At 41.6% G+C, this 25,141-nt stretch overlaps 1 protein-coding gene across 7 annotated transcripts in view; it reads right to left on the bottom strand.

The window, feature by feature from the left end:
* cacnb2a (calcium channel, voltage-dependent, beta 2a) overlaps nucleotides 1–25,141 on the bottom strand; it is a 69,563-nt gene that overhangs the window by 16,038 nt on the left and 28,384 nt on the right. For 4 of the 7 annotated variants that reach the window (XM_040127438.1, XM_040127437.1, XM_040127440.1 and 1 more), the window contains one exon: nucleotides 9,367–9,486. In XM_040127438.1, coding sequence (XP_039983372.1) covers nucleotides 9,367–9,486 — 120 coding nt within the window. Of the gene's footprint in view, nucleotides 1–9,366; nucleotides 9,487–12,564; nucleotides 13,334–22,142; nucleotides 22,448–25,141 lie in introns of those variants that run through there. The other 3 variants (XM_040127442.1, XM_040127439.1, XM_040127441.1) reach the window with 2 other exon arrangements.

Raw genomic sequence — 25,141 nt, forward strand, 5'->3', positions numbered from 1 at the left:
GTTGCTTCATATCCGCTGAGTGTGTTAATAGGCAAAGGTTTGCTAACAGTTGTTGCTGTTTTCACAAAGAAAATCACTTATTGCAGGTTTAAAGACACAATATAAGACAAGATGACTTTAAATATGACTATTTTCCATGCAACATTTTCCCCATCCACCTTCAACCTTCAACAACTGAACAGGAAGGTGGAATTGACTGGATTTGCTTGGATTGAATGGTACTTGAGATATCTGAGGTAGGGGAGCAAAGCTCAGTGAAGCTCACTATTATGGGAATAATTCATCTGAATGCTTCTTTTTCATGGTTTTCACTGTCCACTAATGCCTCATTGAAATACAACAGGTGTGAAGAGACTATCATGAACTATGGGGGATTATGGAAATAATATATTAGTGAAATTCTCCTGGAATCATTTTCCTGATGTTGACAACAATGTAAATATTCCATGGAGTGATGATTGTAAGCTGTGTGTGTGTGTGTGTGTGCGCGCATGCGCGCATGCGTGCCCTTGTGTGTGTGTGCGCGCGCATGCGTGCCTTTGTGTGTGTGTGTGTCTGTGCGCGCATGCGTGCCTTTGTGTGTGCGCGCGCGTGCGTGTTTATATGTGTGAGAGAGAGAGAGATTTTTTGATTTTTAAAAAAACATTTATTAAACCCACATCATCACCCAAAGACCAGAAAGAAAAATAGCAAAACAAAGAGAAGCAAAAAACTGTCGCCAAAAAAAAATTTTCTCTCAGAAATTAACAATCAGCTCTCCCTCCCCCCCGACAGAACATAAGACCCCTCCCACAGCCCAAATGTGCCTGAAGTCCTGCACGTTGTCCATCATTATATAATAAGCGTGTTCCACTCTCAGCCGGGCCTTCAACAGTCCCTGCAGAACCGGCACCACGTTGTCAGTGTTCTGGACCCGGTTCCTGCGCGTCAGCCAGATGGCCAGCTTGGCAGAACCGGATAAAAAGTTCACCAGTGTATGTGCCGTCTTCTTTTTGGCACTGTACCTGGGGCCAAAAATGAAAAACTCAAAAGAAAATTTCTCCCCGATACCCTGAAACTACCTTTTTAAAAGCTCGAACAGCATCATCAGCCGAGGACACTGAACAAACAAATGTTCCAGGGTCTCCACCTGAGAGCAGAAGACAAACTCCTCCCCCAGCTCAGGATCCAGGTGCGCTCTGTATCTGTTCGTAGCTATCGCCCCGTGTACAACCCTCCACTGGAGGTCTGCTGTCCGCTTTTCAATGGGCAGCTTGTACAGGGCCCGCCAGCTGCCTTACGGGGAAGCGCCTGGACCAAAAAACTCAGTCCACCTCGACTCCCTCATCCCCGCCAAAGAGCGCAGGTTCAGAACCTTCAAGCAGATTTGATAGGCTGCTTTTTTCCCTACAGCCTGGAACTGGTCCAGGTGTGGGGTTGTGAACGTCAGCAGCTGTCGTCCTCCTTCCTGCTACTCTCCCACAGCTGGGGTGACGGACAGAGAGGGGAAGCTGTACTCGCAGCCTTCGCTCCATTGTTTGCACAGGTCTCTGTTTTCTGCAAATGCTCTCAGGTTTTGTGGCAGGGCAGCACAGACCTCCTTCACCACTCTGTAAATCAGCCTGGTAGAGGTGATGTTGCTCCTCCTTCCCAGGTCGTCCACCGATGTTGCCGTCACCTTCATCAGATGTCCTAGTTTGGTGCAGCCGGCCTCCCTGAGACCAGCTTGCAAGCTGGCAGACTGCAACGTCTGGGTCTGTATAAAGTTGTTGAAAACAGCGGTTTTTCAAACAACCAAATGGCCGGAGTTTCATTTGTACGACGTGTGATCTTAAAGATCTGCCACGCCTGCAGGACAGAGCTGTAAAAAGGTGTCAGTCCAGTTAGGTCCACCGTTTCCGGTTGGAGGAGGAAAAGCTGTTTGTCGTAGCCCAGTCAAACGGCTCTCCTCAGCAGCAGACGAGCTGTGTCGAACCAGCTTGGGCCACAGTTGTACTGCAGCCTTTGCGAGGTCTGGAGTCTAAATGAGGCCATTTTGGACTGGATGTTGATCAATCCCTGCCCCCCTTCAGCCACAGGCAGATGAAAGGCTGTTGCTCTGACCCAGTGGTAACCAGACCAGAAGAAGTCCAGGATGGCCTTTCTGCATTTCCTCAACCAGGCCCCTTGGTGGCGTCAGAGCGATAAATTTGTGCCAGAGAGTCGAGGAGACCAAGTTATTGGCAACCAGAACCCTTCCCCTATATATCAACTGGGGTAACAGCCATTTCCATTTAGACAACCGAGCGCACACTTTCTCCCTAGCTCCCTCCCAGTTCTTTCTCTGAAAGCCCTCAGTGCCCAAGGACACTCCCAGCACCTTCAGCCCCTCCTTCCCCCACTGGAGTCCTCCAGGCAGACTGGGCACTGCCTGATCCCGCCACTGTCCCACCAACAGAGCTTCACTTTTTTTCCCAGTTCAACCGTGCAGATGAGGCCTGTTCATAAAGAGTCAGGGTGTCCTGCAGATGTTGAACATCCTCTTGACTGGAAACAAAGATGTAAATGTCGTCTGCATAAGCAGAAACAGTGGGAGGACGATCGAGGTCCGGCAGTGAGAGACCACTGAGCCGACCTCTCAGCCTACACAGCAGGGGCTCAATAGCTAAGCTATATAGTTGACCTGAGATAGGACAACCCTGTCTTATCCCTCGCTGTACAGGGATTGGCTGGCTCAGCCCAGTCCCTATCTTCACCATACATTGTGCACCTTTATACAGTAAACCAACCCAAGCCAGAAAACCATCACCAATACCAAAAGCCCTAAGTGCAGAAAACAAGTAGGAGTGATCCACCCTGTCAAAAGCCTTTTCCTGATCTAAAGACAATATCCCACAATATACATTATAATATTTACAAACATCAATAACATCTCGTATGAGGAAAATGTTGTCCATGATTGTCCTATCTGGTACATAATAGGTCTGGTCTATATTTACAATTATTTCCAGGACGTCCTTAAGTCTGTTTGATAAGGCTCTGGAAAGCACCTTATAGTCTGTACAGAGGAGGGCAACTGGCCTCCAGTTCTTAAGTTGGGCCAGGTCTCCTTTCTTGGGTAGCAGGGAGAGCACAGCCTTCTGACAGGAGACTGGGAGAGATCCTGTTCTAAATCACTCTAACAGAACACCATGTAAATCGGGTCCGATGGTGTTCCAGAAATGCTTGTAGAAGTCACTGGGGAGACCATCGATCCCTGGTGCCCGTCCCGATGCCATCTGGTTGATGGCGACCGTCAACTCCTCCAGAGTCAGCTCCCGATCCAGACCAGCCTTCTCGTTGAGGAGGCCCCTGCAGAAGTTCCTCGCGACCCTCCGTGTTGCAGTGGCCTGCACCAAAGAGGTCGGTGTAGAAATCCATTGCATGGCTCCTCATCTCATCCGGACTAGCGGTCACTCTGCCTCCTGGCAGCCTAAGGCAGGTCATCTGCTTTCGTTGGGCAACCGATTTTTCCAGGTTGAAAAAGAAGGAGCTCTGAGCATCCATGTCCTTCAGCTGGAGGAAGCGGGACCTGACAAGGGCTCCTTTTATTCTCTCCTGCAGTAAGGAGCTCAACTCCAACCTTTTTTCCTGCAACAGTTGGCCCTTAGCAGGATCTAGGTTGCCATGCAAGCCCTCTTCAATTTCCCAAATGTTGGCTTCAAGTTCTTGCACTTCTAACTTGATTTTAGCAGTGGAATGTCCAGGTGTACTGTTCGCAAAAAACACAAATTTGTGTTTTGCCAATCTCCCACCACAGTTTCAGTGAACTGAAGTCAGTTTTTTTAATTTTCCACTGCTGCCAAAATTGCTCAAAGCAGTGACAGAAAGTCCTGTCTAGAAGGAGTTTGTTGTTAAAACTCCTGTAAGATTTAACCCTTTCACCTGGTGAAATATACAGATCTATGCTGACTAAGTGATGGTCAGTGAACCCAACTCGACTAATTGTGCTCTCAACCAGTCTGGAGCTGAGACTTTGGGAGATATAGATTCTGTCTAGTCGGGCTGCACTGACCGTGTCATCTCTGACCCTCACCCATGTGTACTGTCTGGACTGTGGATGTTTAACCCTCCACGGGTCCAGCAGATCTAGTTGTGTTATAATGCTGTTTAGGTTCTGGGATGACTGCGGGTGGGGTTCCTCGCTTGTCCTGTCCACAGTAAAGTCGACAGTACAGTTGAAGTCCCCACCAATGATGAGTTGGTCGTGATGGTGTTTCGTTAGCTCGTTTTGTAGTTTGTTGAACAAGACTACTCTTTCGGCCCCCTTGTTCGGGGCATATATGTTGAAAAAGCAGAACACAGATTTCTCTATTTCTGCTCTGACCATCAGCAACCGTCCATTCACTACTTCAGTAGTAGACAGAACCGTTGTATTTGTGGTTGGTTTTAACAAAACGGCTACTCCTGCACGGAAGTTGGTGCCATGGCTAAGGGCATATGTACCCTCCCACCATGAACCCCAATCTACTTGGCCTGTCTGAGTTGTGTGTGTCTCTTGTAAAAACAGCACATCAATCTTTTTTTGAGCAGAGACCTCAGATATTAGAGCTCTTTTGTGCTTGTCTCTCCCACCATTGATGTTTAGAGACCCTATTCTGAGGCTCCGCATTGAGGGGACAGAGAAAAATATCAGACGTAAGACAAGCAGGGAACAGTAAAGAGGAAAAAACACCTTGTGGTACATGATCATGTCAGCGACCGAGAGCGAGAGAGAGCGAGAGAGAGCGAGAGAGAGAGAGAGACTATGACATCTCCATTGAGGAGATCATTCAATCCAATATGTGAGGTGCTGGGACCCGTAGAGGACAGAGCGTCCTTGGCGTTTGCATGCATTGAGTCACATGGCTGCACGAAGGTATGAGATCCATTATTACACGCATCTATCTATGTGCGTTCTCTCAGTTGTTCATGGACCCTTGCCTCTTTCCTCCCTCCCAGCTGCTCTGCTCGCCTTTATCCATCATGGCTGTCAGATGAAGCTTTCTATAGGTTTAATGACTTTTTACGGACCTGTGGGCAATCACGCACACATACATGTTCTAACATGCCACCTTATCGCAGGTGACTTCAGGATGTGTAGAAAATGGCACCTTTACACTGCTGTACAGTATCTCTACATCTCCTATCCAAGCCCATACTGCTCTGCTGCTTGTTACGTAACACAGGCCTTCATTATGGATGCCATATTGACTGCAGTGAGGGGGGAAAGAGAGAAAGGAGACGGATAGAAGGATAGAGGACAGGGGCGAGCAAGCAGAAAAGGAAGCGGAGGTGAGAGGAGGAGACACATTCAAGGAGATAAAATGTGGACTAGGGATTAGAAAAGATAACCTGCTCTAGAGAAGCCCTATCTGTAACTGGGAACCCTGGGAGGCAGCACTATGGACTTCAGCCAATTAACACTTCACAATGCTTGTCACATCCCATCACACTATGCATATTTCATTAGATAATACCTTCCAGTCCCCTCTGTACTTACACTGACTGAGTGAACACCTGCCCTAGCTGTTGCTGATTTGCCATGTAACGTGCCACAGCCTCTCCATTTGCAGCACACACAAGATCTCACGCTATAAATCCAGATTCTCACATTGTTTCACCTTGAATGTTGTGGATCGATTCGAAATAAATTCTCTTCAGGTCGGTGCTCTGGCATTAGGCTGTACTGAGAGCCTGTATAAGTTATTATTATATGGTATTAGGGGAATCACAACCTTCATTAATTTAGAGTGGGGAGATATTTCAATAATTATCCAAGGTTGCTTTACTATATTGTAGGCATGCACATTAAGTATTGATAAATTTAGGCTGCTAATGTCTATGACTAAGCCATTACAGCTACCAGCTAGAGTTTACAACTGGAGTGGGTTTATGTTTTGTTTCCTATAAAAACTCATATAATTTTTTGTAATGTGTGTGAAAAAATTCAACAAGTAAGATTCCATAATGTATCCATTGTTGCTGCTGAGCTAAAGCCTGTTAAGTGTTGGGGTGAAATCTGAGAGCACTCCTCTTAAAGAAAGCAGGACTCATCAATGATAGCTGAACTACATCACTACCTCAACTGGCAGCAGTTAGAGAAAAAGTTTATTATCTCCAGTTGCGTGATTTTTGGTTACTGAAGTCCTACAGCCAGTCTAGCTGTTTCCCCTGTCTCCAGTCTTTATGCTAAGCTAACCGGCTGCTGACTGTAGCCTCATACTTAATGTACAGACATGAGAGTGGTATAGATCTTCTCATCTAACTCTATAAGAAAGCAAAAAAGTGTATCATCCAAAATGTTAAACTATTTCTTTAAAGTGATTCTAAAGCTACGACCATAAACTGACCTTGAACCATATATAACTTTTCAAAAAAAATATCAGAAATAATCAGAAAACACTCATCACTCAAAGCATTTACATACATTGCTTGAAATACAGTAAAGACCCAACCAGATTAAGAATACCATCTTATGACACCAGTCTAGATGTGCCACTTATCAGATGACAAAGGATCAGGTGAGATGACCTCTGTGTTGAATGGTCATTTGCACCTATTTGATACTGTAAGATAAGACCAGAATAAACGCCCAACAAAATTCCAAACATTGATATAAAATCCCAGTGGAAATGAATCATTTTTGCTCACAACACAAATAAATTTAATCCACAAAGGTATGTTGTACTAACATTTTGACAGACAAATTCCTAAATTTGGACTAGACAGACTTTCTGTACTCGTAGTATTGCACTATAGAATGCAATTAGTATCTCCCATAAATTTGGGGAATTTCCAACAAACAAATGAAAAAACAAAAAGGGTCAAAATCAATGTAGCAGAGGCCAAAATATCCAGACTCTTAGTCCATAGCATGGGTCAAACTCCAAAAACCCTAGATCCTACACTTCCAATGAATTCAACTCTAAAGTATCTTTTGTTTAATCATTCTCTGCCTGGTAAAAGCCCTACGCTTTCCAACTGCAACTGCAGGGTTTCAGTCAGAAATTTGTGGTCTCTACAGCCAAGCCAAGATAACCACTCGTGACATCATTTAGGTTATTTTCTCAGACTTGGCAACACTCCTTCCAGATCGACAGAAGACATTAAACAAATGTAGTAATGCCAGTGACTTGCTTAACTGATTTTGATGTGTAAAATCGGTGGAAGTCCTATCTAGGGTCATATAGAGACAACAGATGGTGTTTAGTATGTGTGAATATGTAAAAAATATAATTGCGACAATGAGAAACCTTGTACTCAACGTTACAGGCATCTATCTATCTATCTATATATCTCTGCATATATATCTATATATATATCTATATACACTCATTACTTACAAATGTCAGTGGTATGTTAGGGAAGACGTTCTGAATTACTGACCATAAAGGCTCACAGTCAGAGAGTCTGCACTTTCTCTGACCCTAGCCTGCTCTCTCTCTCTCTGGTGGCCAGACAACTGAGAGGCTATTTTTTACTAGTCATCTGTCATGTAAAATGCCAGTGGGGTTATCTAGGCTAGGTTATCTATAAAGCCAACTTATCTTTTTAATTAGTGAGCCAGAGAGGGTGACTCTGGAAAATAACAACATAGATCTGCAGGAATGATCTGTCTTTGCCAGACACAGTGCAGGAGGAAAATATTTGCTAGAATGGATGGACAGCCAAAAGCTTTGCGGTTACAGCTAATGAGCAAACTAGCTGTTATAGACACTAAACACCCAGTGGAAGACAATAAACCACTTTTTCAGACACTTGCTTGAATTAATATGCAAAAATAGAACACTATGAGGTATCCAATGAGCTTTAAGGCATTAAAATAAAATAAAAAACAACAAACAGAAGGTGCACTGAAGATAACAGAATTATTTCACAGATCATAGGCATAAATCTTGACAGTGCCAGCAATTTCAGTGCTTCTGTGGATGCAAGCTCTGATTGCAATTCCTGTCGCGCAGAGGCAAGCCTGCTCTGCGCTCTGTGTGTGTGTTTGTTTGTATGATGCTAATTGTGGCCCAGAGCAGAGCGGAGCAGGCTTGGCTTGGCTATGATAAACGGTGACGCTGAGTCCTCCGAGGCCCCTAACCTCTCACATCAGTGGCCCCTAACAGCCCTTTCTCCATCTGAGAAACCAGCTGAAATCATCTCTAATATCCTGCTCCTATCCCAATCACCTAGTCAGACCTGCAGCATTGTCCACTAATCCTTCCCCAGGTCTAGTAAAACATCAAATGATTTTAGAAATACTTGGGGTGGAAGAGGTGAGCTGGGGAGGGCAAAAGTATGAAAGCTTTTCTCCAAGTCAAGTTACACAAACTTTACGCAGAAATCTTGACCAAACTGGTCTTCTCAGTGCTAGGACCTGGAGACTATTTCTCTTGTATAGCCTTGTCCACCACTCAAATCTGACTGGTGTCCCACTACCAGATTGAAAACACAGTAGCTAAGATAGTTGTAATAATAGATTAGGCCTAAGAAAAGACCAAAAAGGGAGCAGACTCAGCTTTTGATCTTCAAACAGGCCAGTATAATATACTATTTGAGTGATGCCTGCCATCATTCATTCAAGCTTTATAAACCAGTTTTTTCTGTACAAACACAGGTTGTATTTCTATATTTGTTGGGACCCACATTGCCATAATGAATCCCATTGCCCCTATCCCTAACCATCACAACTACATGCGTAACCCCAGATCTTACCCTGACCTTAACCTTAAACACATCCTATCCTTAAACCTAAAATATTGTCTTAAAAGGTATAATGTGGAGTTTTCTTGTAAACTGACAAAAATTATGTTTAAAGTCAATGTTTCCCACCAAAAGACATTAAACACATCAAATGTATTTCCTTCTTCATAAAACACCGCAAATCCAATTTTTTGGAATATTTTAAATGTATTTTACATGCATGTTTCTGATCCTACAGTCTTCTTCTTCTTCCTTGCCTTTTTGGGTGCATTGCTATGCTTCTTTTCTCATTATAGCCACCAAATGCCCATCAGTGGAATAGTGCGAAATCAGTGGAGGGTTTCACAATACAAACAAAACTGGAACCCAGGAGTAAAGACATTGTTTCAAAGTGACAATAATGGTCAAAACAGGCAGAGGGTACCTTTAACCCTCAAAGAGCCCATTAGAATAGCAACAAAAAGTCCTCACTTTCCATTGATGTTCGCACTCTCAAGGTCTAAAACTCATATTGTCCTTACAAAAATAAAAAGTTTAGCGCACATTAATTACTGGTCCTTCTCATCAGAGTCTGAGCACCTACCTGACCATCGGTTTAAAATGTTCCTGACACACCACTGTCAGAGCGCATAGAAGCCGTGTTTCAGTAGGCAGGAACTGGACAGAGTGGGCTTAGCACTGATGTAGGATACCAACCTTGGCTTTGTCGAGCTGTGCCTGAGCCTGTCGCTCTGCCTCTCTGCGCACTGCCTCCTTATCCTCCTCCAGGGACACATCGGAATCTGATGGACGGCTGGTGTAGGAGTCGGCCGAACCCTGCAGAGACACAAACAGCAACACTTCAGCGACACATGCACTGAAAATTAACTATTTCGATTTGGATTTGCACTTTAAAATTGACAGGTCATTGACAGCATCTTGAAGACGCTGGAGACAACTAATGATCTTTTCACTGCCCTCACTCTTTGAAGAAATATTCAACTTTGGAGCTGTGCAACTTACAAATGTCTAAGCACACCCACACAGACTGGAGTGTTAAACTCTGATCATCATAGGAATCTCAGTTAATTTCATTAAATAATGGGCGTAAAGGCTGTGCACAATATAATGAGCAGGCATATAATTCTGCTATCAATCACAACACTGCAACAACTTGAGGAAATCACAAGAGTTGATTGTGTCTGTAACAAATAATGGAAACACAATAATGGCCAAAGGACATAAACTGTCTTTCACAGAATCACATCACCAGCAGCTCTTTTTCTATCCTTAGCTCTCTCTCAGCTGCTCGCCTACAGATTTGGTTGTGATCTTTAGTGACAAACTCTGAGGGAAATATTGAAAAACACCAGGTCCCAGTATGTCTCTGTCTGATATGTGGTTGCGACAGATCTACTCATAAAAAAACCAGCCTCACGCATACCAGTACACACAAGATTACTACATTACACACACACACTCCTGAGTGCAGTGCATTGGTGCACACCACTACATACACACTTACATCACATATTTTGTTATATGCAACGTGAAAACGCATCATAAATAATTGCTGACTTAGGTAAAGTAGTGCTTGCATGCCATTTTTATATAGATCATTGTATGCATGCTGACTTAAACCACTCTACCCTGCAAAGGCAGAGAAGAGTAACTACAAAAAAGCCGAAGTTGAAAAGAAAAAAGAGAAAATGGGTTTAAATGTTCAGGCTGACTGGGTATACTGTGTACCAGACTGATGGTATTTAATATCTTAATTTTTTGTCTTTTTATACACATATTACATTTTAATACAACCACAAAAAAATAATTGATATAGACCATAGTTACAATCTAAAATGAGATATGAGATAAAAACATAGTATTAGCAAAAAAAAAAAAAAAAAAACAAGCTGTCCATTTATCACTTGTTGATAATTACTTGGAAATGTATTAATTCAAAATTAATTACATTTAAATATTTGATTAAAAAGTAACTTAACCACCCCAAAATCGTGACTTCCGCTGGAGTCAAAAGCAGAGATGGCAGTTACTGCTACTCTGCTAAGCTAGGCTAGTTAATCTACGTTTAGCATGACTAGTTTAGCTGTTTTTATCATTAAAGAATAAATTTGGCTTCTGCTTTATTTATATGGGATAAAACACTAAATTACAAAAGATGTTAGGTCATCAAAATCGATATAATTAAAATTACAGGAACCAGCTAAGGGGTAAAAATTAAAAAAAAAAAAAGTAAATTTACCTTTAGCAACAGCTAGCTAGCTAAGTGTGGCCCTCTCGATTTAACTGTTTGGTTTTAGCATTTTTCTTATTATGCCACAGAAATTATACATTTCTGTGGCATAAAAAAATTATATTCACACACCTTCATATTTATATGAATTTAATTCATTGTCAAATTGTGGTCTTAGCTAGAAATTGACTAACTATGTAGCTAGCTGCTGCATTCTACATTTACTCATTTGGCAGATGCTTTTTATCCAAAGCAACATACAAGTGAGGCAGCTTAGGGTTCAGTGTCTTGCCCAAGGGCACTTTGGCATGTGGACAGGAGGCGCCGGGGATTGAACCGCCAACCCTGCGATCGGTGGACAACTGGCTCTACCGCCTGAGCCACAGCAGCCCAAACTGCAGGAGCTAGTAAGGGTAGCATGCTAATAACAGAAGTCCATAAATGTGTTAATTATAAAGCATTTTAAATTACATTACATTTACAACTTAATTTGTATATGTGGGAACGAATAAACATTTTTGGCTATGTAGGGTAGCATTGATGTAACCTACAGCTGAGTGGAACGAAAGTGTATTCTGATGAAAAGCATACAAAAATGTGAGAAAAAGTTTTATAATTGAATTTGTATACATGGGAATGAATACCAACATCTGCACATCCACTATGGAACAATATCCCATGACCACAATTCAGTTTCAGGTAAACATAAATCTAAGAATAGAAACAGGGATTTTTAACTAAGTGAAGGTAGTGTGAGCCTTACCCTTACCTGCACACTACTATGCCACCCACACAAGGTCTTTCATTCATCTCACTGCACCATTACATTCTGTTGTCTGAGTTAAAAATAGCCTCCCTCACCCTGTGCCTGATTAGAATTACACAGCCATCACGTACATACAAAGGAGGATCTTACCTCTCCCTCCTCTCCACTTACATTACCTGACTTATGTATAGAGACAACACAAGTGTTGTTGCCGTATATAACACAAGGTTATTCATATTTATGTCGTCCATCTGACATGAAACTCTGCTGCTTGTCAATCACCTCTGTGCTTGTTGTCCTCCCTGCTTTGTACTTGATATGAATAACACATTTGAAAGCAAGCTCATTAACTTTTTGTCTTCCTTTGCTGTCATCACATTTATAATTATACCCATCCCCCAGTGGGTTTCGAAACATCAACAAGCATCTAAACTATGTGCCGTGTCTTCGGGATTCTTCAAACACTGCTCATGCTTAATATGCAGCATTTCCACATCAGGATATAAATGTCCTAAATTGGCTATTTACTGTACATTACATTACACTTGCTTCTGTTTTATGAGATACATCTGGTCTTGAAAAGCGCAGGTGAACATACCTGGACTGCTATGATTATTCCATCAGATCAGGGCTAATGATGGAGCATGATCAAGAACACCGTCCCAGTGGGTCAGAGGGAGGTGATATGGAAGTCTGCCTAGAATCTGACAACCATAACTAATAACACCACTCAGCTTCTCATTATCACCAGGCAATACACAGCCATGCCACACTGACCCCAACACTATGGACTGATGGGATGCACTAGAGACACACAGACTTACTGCATTTCACACACAAGCACATGCACACAAAAATACCAACTTTCTTAACATAAACACACTCAAAATCTGCTTACACAGGCATCGGAGCTCTTGACGCGACCTCCCTTGGCTCGTTTCAGCAAGCGGATCCAGGTGGCCTTCATCAGCCACACTGGTCATTCAGTGTCCTGAGCCACTGCTCCCCCCTGCTACTGCTACAACTACACCTAATTGCACTGCTGTGAGCACCTTTGCACCAGGTCTGTAGTTACTGTCACTGCTCCGGCTACAGGTACATTCAACACTGTGGCTACATCGACAGCTGGTTTCTGTTACACCTTGGCTGTAAATGCTACCTTCGTTTCTTGATAAATAAATGGCTTTGGAGTCAGAGCTCCTTGTTTTGCTGCAGCTCCAGCTAGCTCTTCTGCTGTCTGTAGAGCCACAGCTCCTGATCCTTCTGCTGTTGCTGCTGCTGCTGCCAAAGATGGGGAATCCACAGGAGCTCTCTGCCCAGCGCATAATCTCAGCAGCTCTCTCCCTGTCTGCCCCAGTCTCCTTAATAGCTGGAGTGCTCAGTCTGCCGCTGCAGGTGCTGAGGCTGACTCTTAGTATGAGTCAGGTGGCAGCAATGCTTCTCATCCTCTCGTGCAAGCTTTGGCTCCAGCCTTGTTCTCCTCCTCCGCTGTAGCCTGCCCGTGCTGCTCCACAACCGGTAACAGCAGTTTATCTACAGGAGTCCTGGTGTGGCTGCCTGTGACCGAATCTCCTCCTGATGCTAATTAAGCTGCTGCTGCTGCTGCCTCTCAGGTGCTGCAAGCTCCCTCTTTCTCACTCTTTGTGCCTCCGCCTGTCAGTGTTTGTCCTGCGCATCTTAAAAGCTCCCGTGTGCTACTTCAGTGTTTCTGCCTCTCTATCTCTCTCGCTACCCAGCCCTCCTTCTCCGCCTCCCCTGTCACTCCCCTCATTTTTTTCCCTGTTACCCCTCAGTCAATCCATCTGCTCGTTTTGTCTCAGTGATAAGTGCTGGGAAGTGCTTAAGGATGGAAGTGCTTATATCCATAAGGGGTTATGGATACTGATACTATGCGTCAACTGCGCATACTGTTTTGTTCTTTTCACATATAAAAACGAAGCTGAAAAAATGGTGTCACATGGCACCATCTTGTAAGAGAAGAGCTTGTTTTCTGTAGAAAATCTAAATCTGCGCACTTGCTTTTATCATGCATCATATTAAGGTGACAACCTATCATTATTCCTATTATTAATTCATGTAGTGGTTCTCAAGCTTTTCTTTTCACGCCTTCATTTGGAGTCCAAAAATAATTCCTGCCCCATTACCTCTGCGTTTAATTTTTTAATCAACCAATAGCCACACAAAGCTTAAACTGATTTGAATTAGAATTATCTAGAGCATGAACTCGATGTTTCTAGTTCATATTTCTAAATGGTTACTGGGGTGCAAAGTCAAAATTCTAAGCAATGCTGCACGATTGATCACAAAACACACAAAGCTCTCTTGCCTTACTGACTATGAAATTGAGAGCAAGATAGGTTCTCTCATATTTTTGACTTGACTGCAATGTTTGTTCAACGAGCAACACCTGCATAAATGAAGAAATCTCTCTGTATTGATTTTTTTTTCCAAATAATTTAACATAGAAAAATGCAATCATTTTCCAATCCAATGATGTACCCAATCAATGTAAAACAGAGAGAGGCATTTTAGATTGCTAAAAATCAGTGAGTGTTCTGCATTTCCTCCTGATTAATGGCTTAAATGATTAATTAAATTTTCAGTCAACTGACTAATTGAGTAATTTACTACTCATTACAAGACTGGACTACATCACATGGCTTTTAGCATGTTAAAACTCCACCAAACCACAGAAAATCAATAGGGAACTATGTTGTTAATCAATTGTTTGAGTAATTTTTCAAGCAAAGATGCAAAACATTGCTGTTACCAACCTCTTAAATGTGGTTATTTTTTGCTTTTCTCTGTTTTATATCACTATAAATCAAACATCTTTGAGACAAGGCAAAACAAGATATCTGAATATGTCACTTTAGACACTGGGAACTTCTAATTTGCATTTTCACTATTTTCTTATATTTTTTGGACAAAAATCAATAAATTGAGGAAAAAATAACCAGCAGATTAACTGATGATTAAAATAGTTGTTCGTTGCAGCCCTGATAGTGAGTATGCTTATGTGTGAGACAAAGAACGACCGAGAAATAAGAGTTAAATATACTGCACTGTATCTTTTTTTAAAAATCATCTCCTCGTCACTCTTCAGTAGTACGGATTCTGAGGTGAAAGCTGCTCTAAATCCTCACCTGTCAGATCAGCGTTAATTCATTACATGCGAGTGAAGCATCGCAAAGCCACACAGGACAAATGGGAATAATTACAGCTTTAATTAAAAATTTCCCATCCTCATAAAAAGGACCAGCCGAAGTGAAACCCTGCAGAAAGATTATTCAAAATGTGCTCTTTTTTTGCACTGCTGACGCATCATGCTCCCCTGTCTGACCGGTCATGAGGTTGTGATAGGTCAGAGGAGTCAGGGGTCAACCCGTGGGACCAGTGGTTTAAAATGGGCTCGCTGGTTTATGACCAGCAGTCACTCCCTGAGGAGAACTAACTGTAGATCAAAAGATGACATGCTAATCAGTGGTACTTATCAAAACCAATCAATGACACGCTTCCATCTGCTCACTGTCTTTTCAACAAGAAACGTGCACTTAAAAATGTCACATCTTACATGAAAGGGGAGAATAATGGGATTTTAGCTCATCAAGACCCATTAGTCTAAAGAGGAAGGGGATTACCTGAGGTAGATGTTTTGAACAGAGATGGATGGGAATTGTAAAAAGAGAAAATTAAGAACATTTTGTCCATTGTAAGATTAAACTTCTAATACCAACAACATGCTTGACCTTTTTTTTCTGGAAATAGTGCAAGGGTCACATTGGTTCAATATGGTGGTTTGACACTAGCCTCAAGAGCTCTCAGGACAGGGCGCAGATGTTCTGAACGTGGATCTATGGAGTCTGCAGAGGAAGGTGGTGGAGCTGTGAAGGCTGCACTCTGACGGTAACACTGACAAAGACTCACAGCGACAGAAAGAGCCTTCGGGTGCCTAACATGACTTACCTCTAGACCTGCTGCCACACTGATACTGACAGCACTGTGTCACCCTAACAGATGCCACTAATAATTAAACTAACAAATGTATGATACTGCGTTAATCCATGGGGATAGGTACTCTCTTTGTGCTCAATCCAGCAGAATGAGAGTCAAAGCTCTGTTTAAATCTAATGTCGTACTCAAAGACACTTCAACATAGGCTGAAAGCCTGGTTTGAATCCTGCTGGGGTCCTTTGGGTAGACTCTTAATCTTGTTGAACATTCAATGGCAATGCTTTATTCTTCTCACAGCACCCATGGAAACTACAGGAAAGTTAAGGTTAGGCAACTAAATTGACTTTGTTAAGGTTAAGGAACATTTGTTGTCATACCTAATAAACTATAGTTTAGGTATGAATAACACTAACACCAATTAAACACTTCAAAAACACAAGATCATTCTCACTGGTTAAGTATTTTCTTAAAAAGCAAAGATTTAATGATAGTCTGACATTGGACACAATGCAGCATTACAGTTCCATCCAGCACCACAACCTCTACACCCTTTGCCTTGTAACATAAACAGCTCACTACTTCTTGCATCGGTGCAATCCTCACTGGCAGGCTTGGGAGACAGAATCGAGAGACAGAATCGTGTGAGAGGTGGCTGTCTTCAGGCATTGGTCAGAGAAAGAGAGATGGGCTGGGGAACCGAAAGGGCAATGGTCCTGTAGTGTTTATACTTTTCTTATTGATTCATTTAGACAGAGGTCCTTGCTGTAAGACCACCAATGACCTCTACATGCAGGACTTGGCACAGTGATCATTACATTAGAACATACACATCACTGTGGCTATTACCACAGTGAAACGGGAGGCTTTGATTCAGTCTCTGCTGCCTCCTGCATCAGACAGAATCACTTACAGTGATTGAAGCAGTTACAAAGGGGAATCACTTCATGATCTGAAAACTTCCTTTTTCATTTTCAGCCCCTGTAGGAGTTATTCTCTATATGTATCCTCTATGAAAATGGAGAGATGTAGTCATGCAGGAAATAAAGGTTGTGAATGTGAGCAATGAAGTGCTCTTATAGTCGAGGACCCCTTGCTTTTACTCGTCCTTAGTCCAGACATTTTTACCTCAATTCTTACATATGAATAGTCTTTCTGCACTCTCCTAATTCTTTCCCTGTGACTTAATCTGAGCCATTTAATGTTCTCTCATTTCCTTTTCTCGCATTCACACTTCTTTTCACCTTGTTCCATGGCTTCTCATCCCATGCTCACCCCTTATTCTGCTTCTTTCATCTCCGATCTCTCAAGGGATTCCGACTGGCTTTGGCTTTCTTCCCTGTATGGTTTTGCTCAAGAGGGGGAGGACGGTCCTGTGCATTTTCTAGACAGTAATGCTTAGTACCTGGCAATTGACGCATTTTGCATTACAAAATATTTTAAAAAGAAAAAAACCTACACCTGTTCTTCTCAGTGTCACATTATGTAAAAAAAAAAAAAAAAAAAAAAACCTCTATTCTAGCCTATATAGTAAAATTTTGATGTTTTCTTCTGTCTGCACATCCATGTTTACAGTGCAAACGGCAACTGCTTCTTGCTACAATAATGCATACTGACTTTCAATGGTGCAATCTTAACAACATAAACAACTACAGAAGAAAATAACAGGACTAGCCCACAACTAAATTAATGAAAATCTGCTTTTTTTTCATTTTACACTATCGATAAGAAGAGAGATAAGAATGTCCAATAAACATTGTTTCCTATATCAAAGAAACACTGAAACTTCTAGACAGACAACTACAAGCAAGTAAGTAAACAAACAAAAGATGTCCAATCCTAGTATATGGCTGGACTGCCCTTCATCTGTCTGCTTCTCTCCTACTCTCTGTGCTCACATATACAGTAATTTAATTCAGCCAAATTCCAAGTAAAGCTGATCTCATTTACGCTTTTCTGTTTCTGTTGTCAGAAAATGGAACCAGTATGAAACAGTGACTGAAACGTGACCCATTAAGACTACTTGTTCACCAGCAGTCACTTCCAAGCCATTTCTAAGCTGCTGGTCTGCACTGCTGAAATCCTGATTTTATAACCACGCCGTCGTCTGACAAAAATCCCCATACACATAAGTTAAAAATATCAGCTGTGCTGTTTCTTTTGCCATATTTACTTGTAAATTTACTTGTGTCGGCTACTGTGCAGTCAATTGAATTAGTCAGATAGAGAGTTGTGCCTGCGGAGGGAAAGTCCAACCTCCTGCTCACAGGGCAATACTGGCAACTCTCTTCTATGGAAAGTAGCCAAGGTTTGTCCAAAAAGTCGCCAGATTTGTTGCTAGGTGCTTCTGTGAAGAAAACTCACTGAAGGGTTGTGAAAAGTCTGTAAATCTAGCAACGAAGGCACTAAATTGGCAACACTGCCTGTAAACGACCCTAATTACGCAATAGAAACTGTTTGTGCCAATTCATTTTAAAAGAGAAATGGCCAATGAGGAAACTACAAAACGTGGTGTAACATTAATCTTAGTCACGCAGCATTCAGCTGACCGGTGGTGAAAATGATCACTCACTCTCTCAGTTTGCAGATAAATAAATGATCTGAATCAATTTCATGGCTACAAGGAGATAAATGGGCAATACATGCTGGAGAGGAGAGTAAACTATAAAGCTACTCATTTATGTGTATTGACTAATTATTTTCATAATGAAAGCCTAATTTCTTTCATTTGAAAGAAAATAGAGTTTTCTCCATTTCACTCTAGTGCCAGTGGCCGCAGCTGAAAGCATTAGGTTATGGGTACGTTGTGTGAGTCCAAGCGCTCAGTTTTGAGTCCCAATCGAGTCTCAAAAGTTTCCAATCCACAGCGCTGCCACAAATAACAAGCACAAACAGCCTCAGGCTTGAGGGTTAATATGTTATGAATGACCCAATAGTACAGTGTACAGTTTGTAAACTTTAACCAAAAGTAACCCCAACCCCTAAGACACAGTTCAGACCACAGCCCAGATTCGGACAAGTGTCAGCAGTGAATTTAATGAGGCAGCGAGGTCAGACTGCATAAGTATACTTCGCATTCTGCAGCACGATTGAAGAATGAACATAACTGCTCAGTCAAGTCATGTTCAGTTCTCGCTGATGGACTGTAGCTGACTGCAGTGGGCAGACAATGGGCTGAGAGAGTGTGCTAGCAGTTTCAAGCTTGGCATGACTCATTCTTGGCTAGAACCAAAGCCTCTTTTCCCAGCCATCTGTCCATCACTGCCTCTTCACTCAGTGCAACACAAAGTCAATTAAATCATCGGTCTACAAACAGCCGCTCCTTCATCAAACGGAGACAATGGGAGCAGACATGACAGCCGAGAGAGCAAGATGTGTGACTGCTACAAGGGATGGTTACTAATATTTAACACAGAACGAAGGACTGAATACGGAGCAAACAAAAAATGTAAGAGAAACAGACTGTCAGTAAATCTGTGAAAGAGAAAAAGAAAGCGTGTCTGAGAAAAATTAGGAGAGAGATAAAAAAGGGGGATGGAGTAATGATGCCTCTGGTGTGGCAAAAGAGGGACTGGCCGCATGGACGTCAAGGTGACACTGACAAGCCTATGAAAAAAGTGTTTACCCAGCGTTTCACGTGGCAGTGCATTAGATAAGTGAATCATCCCATCGAGGCGATGGACTCACTGGCTGTCAATCACATGATCCCAGAGCACACAGTGGCTAGCTAGAAACTTAGCAACAAGCCACATGGCAAGAGAGTTTATAAGCTTTTTGTGCATACACCTCTATTATTGCTAAGATACACAAAAGACCTATACATAGATCAAATTCACAATACTCAAATGAAATGATAAAAAGAAAAAAAAGGTTATAATAATTACACAGTCATTCTTAAAAAGACTTTTAAAAAAGGCAGCAACTGACTTTTTCTTCTTAATTGATAAATTTTGAATTTTTCAAATCTCTCTCAGTAATTTAATAATCAATTACCTGATTAGTAAGTGGGGAAAAAAAGCTCAACACAAAGAGCCCTAGGTGTCAAATTGCTTGGTTTGCTCGACCACCAACCCAAATCTGCAAAAATATGAACAAAAAAAGCAGTATTGGCAGTCGAGAAGCTGGAATGAGGGGATATTTGGCATTTGCTTGGTAAATAAATTACATCATCAGTCCATTAAGTCATTGACTGTTTTGGCACTTAATCATACTTTGCATGTCAAAACTTATCCACCAAACCACAGTGTTGTTTGCACAGCTGTTCTGACTAGGTGAATTACAAGGGAACATATATTGTTTGGATGTTTGCTTCAGTTCTGCTGCACTGCTGCCGCACCTCAGATAGAGTTGTTCAATCCCTGCAACCTTATGGCAAGACAAATGCAGGGTGACGGGACCCATCCAACTGCAAATTATGCGCTAATCCTTTTATTCCAGTAAATATTACCTGCAGCCAGCAGCAGCAGTCCCCGGAGGGGTACAGCTCTCATTAACAGTGAATCCTCACAGTGACATCTAGTTTATCTAGCTGCTCCTTCCCTCTCAGGTCCCCTTGTGGAAACACAGCACCATGATAGGATGATGGCATATCAACGGGATACAGTAGGAAATGCCCAGGGCTTCTCTTTGTTGCTATCTTGTGCTTGTCTCATCAATATTCTGGCAGCTTCCTGGTGTATGAAGCAGGCTGTGGATGATTGATGAGGACTGGCTAAGAGAGCAGAACGAGCTGCTAAACATCTTCGGTGGAGCACAACACACTATCCTACAAATGGGGCTGTGCCTGTGTAAAATTAATTCAGCCTCATCTATTTTATTTCATCCACTGATAAATTATGTGCTTTGCACCAATTTCTGTCAAAATTGGTGATATATAAAAAAACTGAGCTTGTTGCCAGAGGCAAGGGGATTTCCCAGATTTCAGTGATAAATAAAACAATTTAAGTTTGCTTTTATGGCCACTGTAAGGTATAGATTCTCTCTATACATAAAGCTACTAAGTGGACCTTGGTGCTTTGATTTTCTTCATCACATCCAAAAAATTTTCTAATAGTGAGTAATTTTTTTTTTTTTTTTTAAGTAAAGTATGCTTTATGCCTGGTTACAGATGACACTGTCACTCCAGCCAGTGTGTTCTTAAAACTGGAATTCCAAATAATCCTGTACCACTTCATAATCAGTCGTGTTAACTCAACTATTTACAGCTCTCAGTGCCAGATACTTTAGTTAAACACACACTAAAAAGATACAGTAGGTGTCGCATGACAGGCCAAGCTGAGCAAAGTGGATGCTACTTAAGAGTTTAGTAGGTTCGGTCACATGAACACTCTGAAAAACATGAACAGATCCCTTACATTATCAAACAAGTGCTTCTGTGTGCGAGAGAGTAATTGGTTTTTAAAGACCTAAATGAGGAGCAACGAGTTATAGATTGAGAAAGGAGCAGGAATCGGGTAGTGGCGCATATACCCACAACTGGAAATCCGCTACAAAGATAGACAACAGCATCTGCCGAACTTCACACTATAGAACTGAATAATATACTTTATGCTTAAATTGTTTTAATTGATCTGGTCTCAGTTTGTAATGTCAGACTAGTCTCAAGTTAACCCGTTTACACACAGTGTCCCCTTTTTGTTTGAGCTTAAGTGGCTTTAAAGTTGCATCTTATTCCACACTGTCTGTATCATATTGTATATATTCTGTATCCTCTTGTTCCAATTCTTCATTCAAGTTGTGTGATGTTTATCCTTCGTGAAATATTCAAAACCAAGACCCAAGTTCTGTGGGCTTGAACCATGTTTGTTAGGGTGTGTGGACTACTATCAAACTTGCTTTCAGGGGCTCATTAATACAAGGGTGTGGCTGATGACAACCACTGCTTACTGTCACTGGGAAATATTTGGACTATAGGTTTTCAGTACTATATCATTCACATACAGACAAAATGAAGCACACAAGCAGAAAAGGAAATATTTTAAATACTAACCAGAAACAAACAAAAAAAATTATTTGAATGTTATAACAAAAAGGAAGTCAAAACTTTGATACTTTGGGAAAAAATGGAAACCCTCTGTTTGGCTCTTGTGGCTAAGAAACAACTTTAGCTTTTGCTCTAGGGCTAAGCCAAATTTTGTGCTCTCTACCGGTCTCTCTCTGCTTGTTAACCAATGTCTCTTCCCTCACTTTAAGCTTGCAGTGGTTGTGCAGTGGTGCTCGCAAATTCAAACTAGACTCTCAAATGAGCCTCTTTGTCTCAAAACGGCACACTACAAGAGTTACTGAGTGCATTTTGAAAAAGACTCTCTCTAACTTTCCGGAAAAGTGACAAGGGAGAAAATAGGAAGTGTATGTTTACGCCCCTTTAAATCCTGCACTAATAACCTCCATTCTCCTGCAGTCTGAGCCCTTCCTCTTTGTTTAGAGGATAGAGAGGAGACGAGTGAGAAGTACTGCGAGTTAGGCTCAGAATAAGTTTTAGGGGATATAGTTTGATTTGCAGAAAGTATGTTTATACAAACTTACCAGATCTGACTCCTCACTGCCGGAGTGATACATTTCTGCCCTGCCAACTCCGTGCTTCAGCCCGGCTGGGAGAAAGTCTCCTCAGCTGCTGCCCATCTCCTCTCGGAGCACAGGAACTCCTGCCAGCCTGAGTGCTTCACTCCTACAAATCCCCTTGTCCCGGCTCAAGAGGGGGACGGCTTTGCCCAAGCAGAGAAAGTTGGAGCCGGAGCAGAGAAGTTAGCTCCTCTCAGCCCTTCTTTGGCCTACTTTAGTCCCGTAGAGGCAAAGAAAAGACAAGCGTCTTTCCCACGCTGGGAGAACACTCCTTCAGAGCACCGCGACCGTCCTCCAGCCCCAAAAACAAGCCCCTCTGCCCCTCTCCCCTCCCACACACACACATATCTGCACTCGGTTTCTCACACACACACACACACACACACACACACACACACACACACACACACACACACACACACACACACACATCCAGTTAGGAAGTAAGATCTCTGGCCAACAGGGCTGGCCTGAAAATTCCAGAAAGCACCAAAAGCAGCTGCAGAAGCTTTTTATGTCTGTGTGCGAGTGTGTGATCTGGGGAGTTTACATGTGTTCCACTTTGTCTTAAAGAGGTTACACTCTGCCGAGAGGAAGGCAAAAGATTTGAACTCACTGTATAGTCTCAACACATGTTACGAGAGAGAAAAGTCAGGAAGTAATTATCTTCACTACATCAACGAAATGCCATATTTGCTTTCATCATCAACGGGACGAAAGCCATTGAAACTAATCATTGTTGTATTTAACTTAACATTCAAAAATAAGAAAAATCAAGTTTCTCAGCAAAACAAGAGCACATAACACTACAAACTCTTAGATCTATACAACATTAAAGTCTAATAAAAGTCGGTTAAGTAATCAAGTGACAGTTTTCTATTGAGCTCCAGAGTAATGCAGCCGGTGGGATCTGTAAAACAGCACATTCACTTCAAAGAAATCTGACATCAGAGACACTGACGCTGTGATGTGTGCTTTGTAATGACACTATTACGTCAGAGCTAATGTAGGCTGGGATGTTAAAAATATTCTATTCGATCCGTAAAATATGAGTCAAAACATGAGTTCGGAAAAACTGCCACGGCTGAGTCATGACTTCACCAAATAAAACCATAACTAATCGAAATTTTCCTGTAATAAAACAGGGGCAACAACAGAGGAATGCAGCTATGTAACTGGAAAAAAAAAAAAACACACCACCTGAACAGCACTGATGAGAACTGAGTACACAGTTGTGTGTTGTTTTTTGTCCTGCCTGTAAAATCATACAACCATCAAACTACAAGCTCCATACAAGCTTTATTTGACATCCCAGTAAAGCCCAGATTTGTACTTTCAGTGGGGAGAAAATGTTTTCTGGGCAGCCCAAACTAAATCCTAGATTATATTGTATTTGATCAGGGTTAACCCCTTTCTGAGGATTATAATCTAGGGCATGCGCTTGGCACGTGACAAACTGTGGGATAGTTATCCTAATCTCAACAGGACAATGGTTACAAGTTCTGGATAACAAAATAATTTTGAAAATTCTGCTGTAATATAACATAACTATTTATAGTTATTTATATTTATGAAATACACTATAGAAAGTAAGTTTTATTGTCATTATTATTTTCACTACATAACATTAAAAGAAATCCTCAAAACCTTCTTGCTAAGAGTTAGATGTGAAGATTGATCCCAGTCTCGGGTCTATACTTCATATGAAGCTACTGTGAGTAACTGGTCATCTGAGCTTACCATAAAAACTGGAAAAAGGGGGAAACAACTAGTCTGGTTCTGCCCAAAAGTAGCAAAATCCATTAACTAGCACCTCTTAACATGTTGTATGAATGAATGGCCATTGTTGTCCCAAAGCCCAAGTTGACATAGTCACATCTTGTTTTGTCCAACTATCAGTAAATAAACACAAAGCTATTCGTAGTACTGTCATTTAGTATCATAGAAGAGAAAAAAAAAAAAAACACAAAAAAAACAAAAACAAAAAAAACAGCAAATATTAACATTCGAGAACCTGAAGCAAATGATCATTTGGTGTTTTTGCTTCTCAACTCTAAAATATGTCTGTAATCCAATCCAAGCCCATCAGTAGCAACATGAGGTCAAGGTAAATGAATGTGAAAAACAGACTAATTAATCTCAGCCTTGGAGGCGGAAACCTCCACATGCTGAGTGTGATGACAGTTGATCAGGAAGTGTGATCTGGTGTCTCTGAAATCTCACTAAAACATATTTCTGCATGTTAAATCTGCATCATTATGCCATAAAATTAATTAAAGCTCTGAAAAAAGAGATTATGATCATGTTAAAGAAACATTTTTTAAAAGAAAATTGAACTGTGATTTCAAGTTGCCACTGAATTAAAAAAAATGGTTAAAAATCCCTGCATGTTTGTTGATGCAGTGTAGCTTCAGTTATCCATACCAGGATTTTTATGCTAAGCCCATCCATAGAAAAGTTTGTGTTTAATGTGTGTAATGGGTTTTAGCTAAAAACTTACAAGCATATAACTGTATACAATATGTTAAATCAACAAAAGTAAATAAAGCTCTAGCCCTCATTAGCTGCTTTATTTTGAGTAATTACTATAATGTAATGATATAATAGCATCTTTCACTGCCGACAGCAATTATCAGCTCTCTCTGAATGGGCTCTCAGAATGGGATTTGACAGATCAATGTCTCCTGGTTCTGCCAGTGCTGGGAAATGAGTGCCGGCGTTGCCTTTGGCTTATCGATCAGTATACATGCACACAATGACGTCAGCAGGCATTCACACTGGCAGGCACACTAAGGCCAACAAGGATAGCTTACAAAACCAGCACACAGCAATTGGACCACGAGGGGGAATCAATACACATTTACACATTGAAAAAAAAAAAAAAAACATGAAATTGCCAACAGTTGTTTCCTCTCATTACGTAGATACAAAAGAGTCACCTTGTATTGTATGAAGAGAGTGAT

Source organism: Xiphias gladius, chromosome 5 (assembly GCF_016859285.1).
Source record: "Xiphias gladius isolate SHS-SW01 ecotype Sanya breed wild chromosome 5, ASM1685928v1, whole genome shotgun sequence".
Classification (NCBI taxonomy): Eukaryota; Metazoa; Chordata; class Actinopteri; order Istiophoriformes; family Xiphiidae; genus Xiphias; species Xiphias gladius.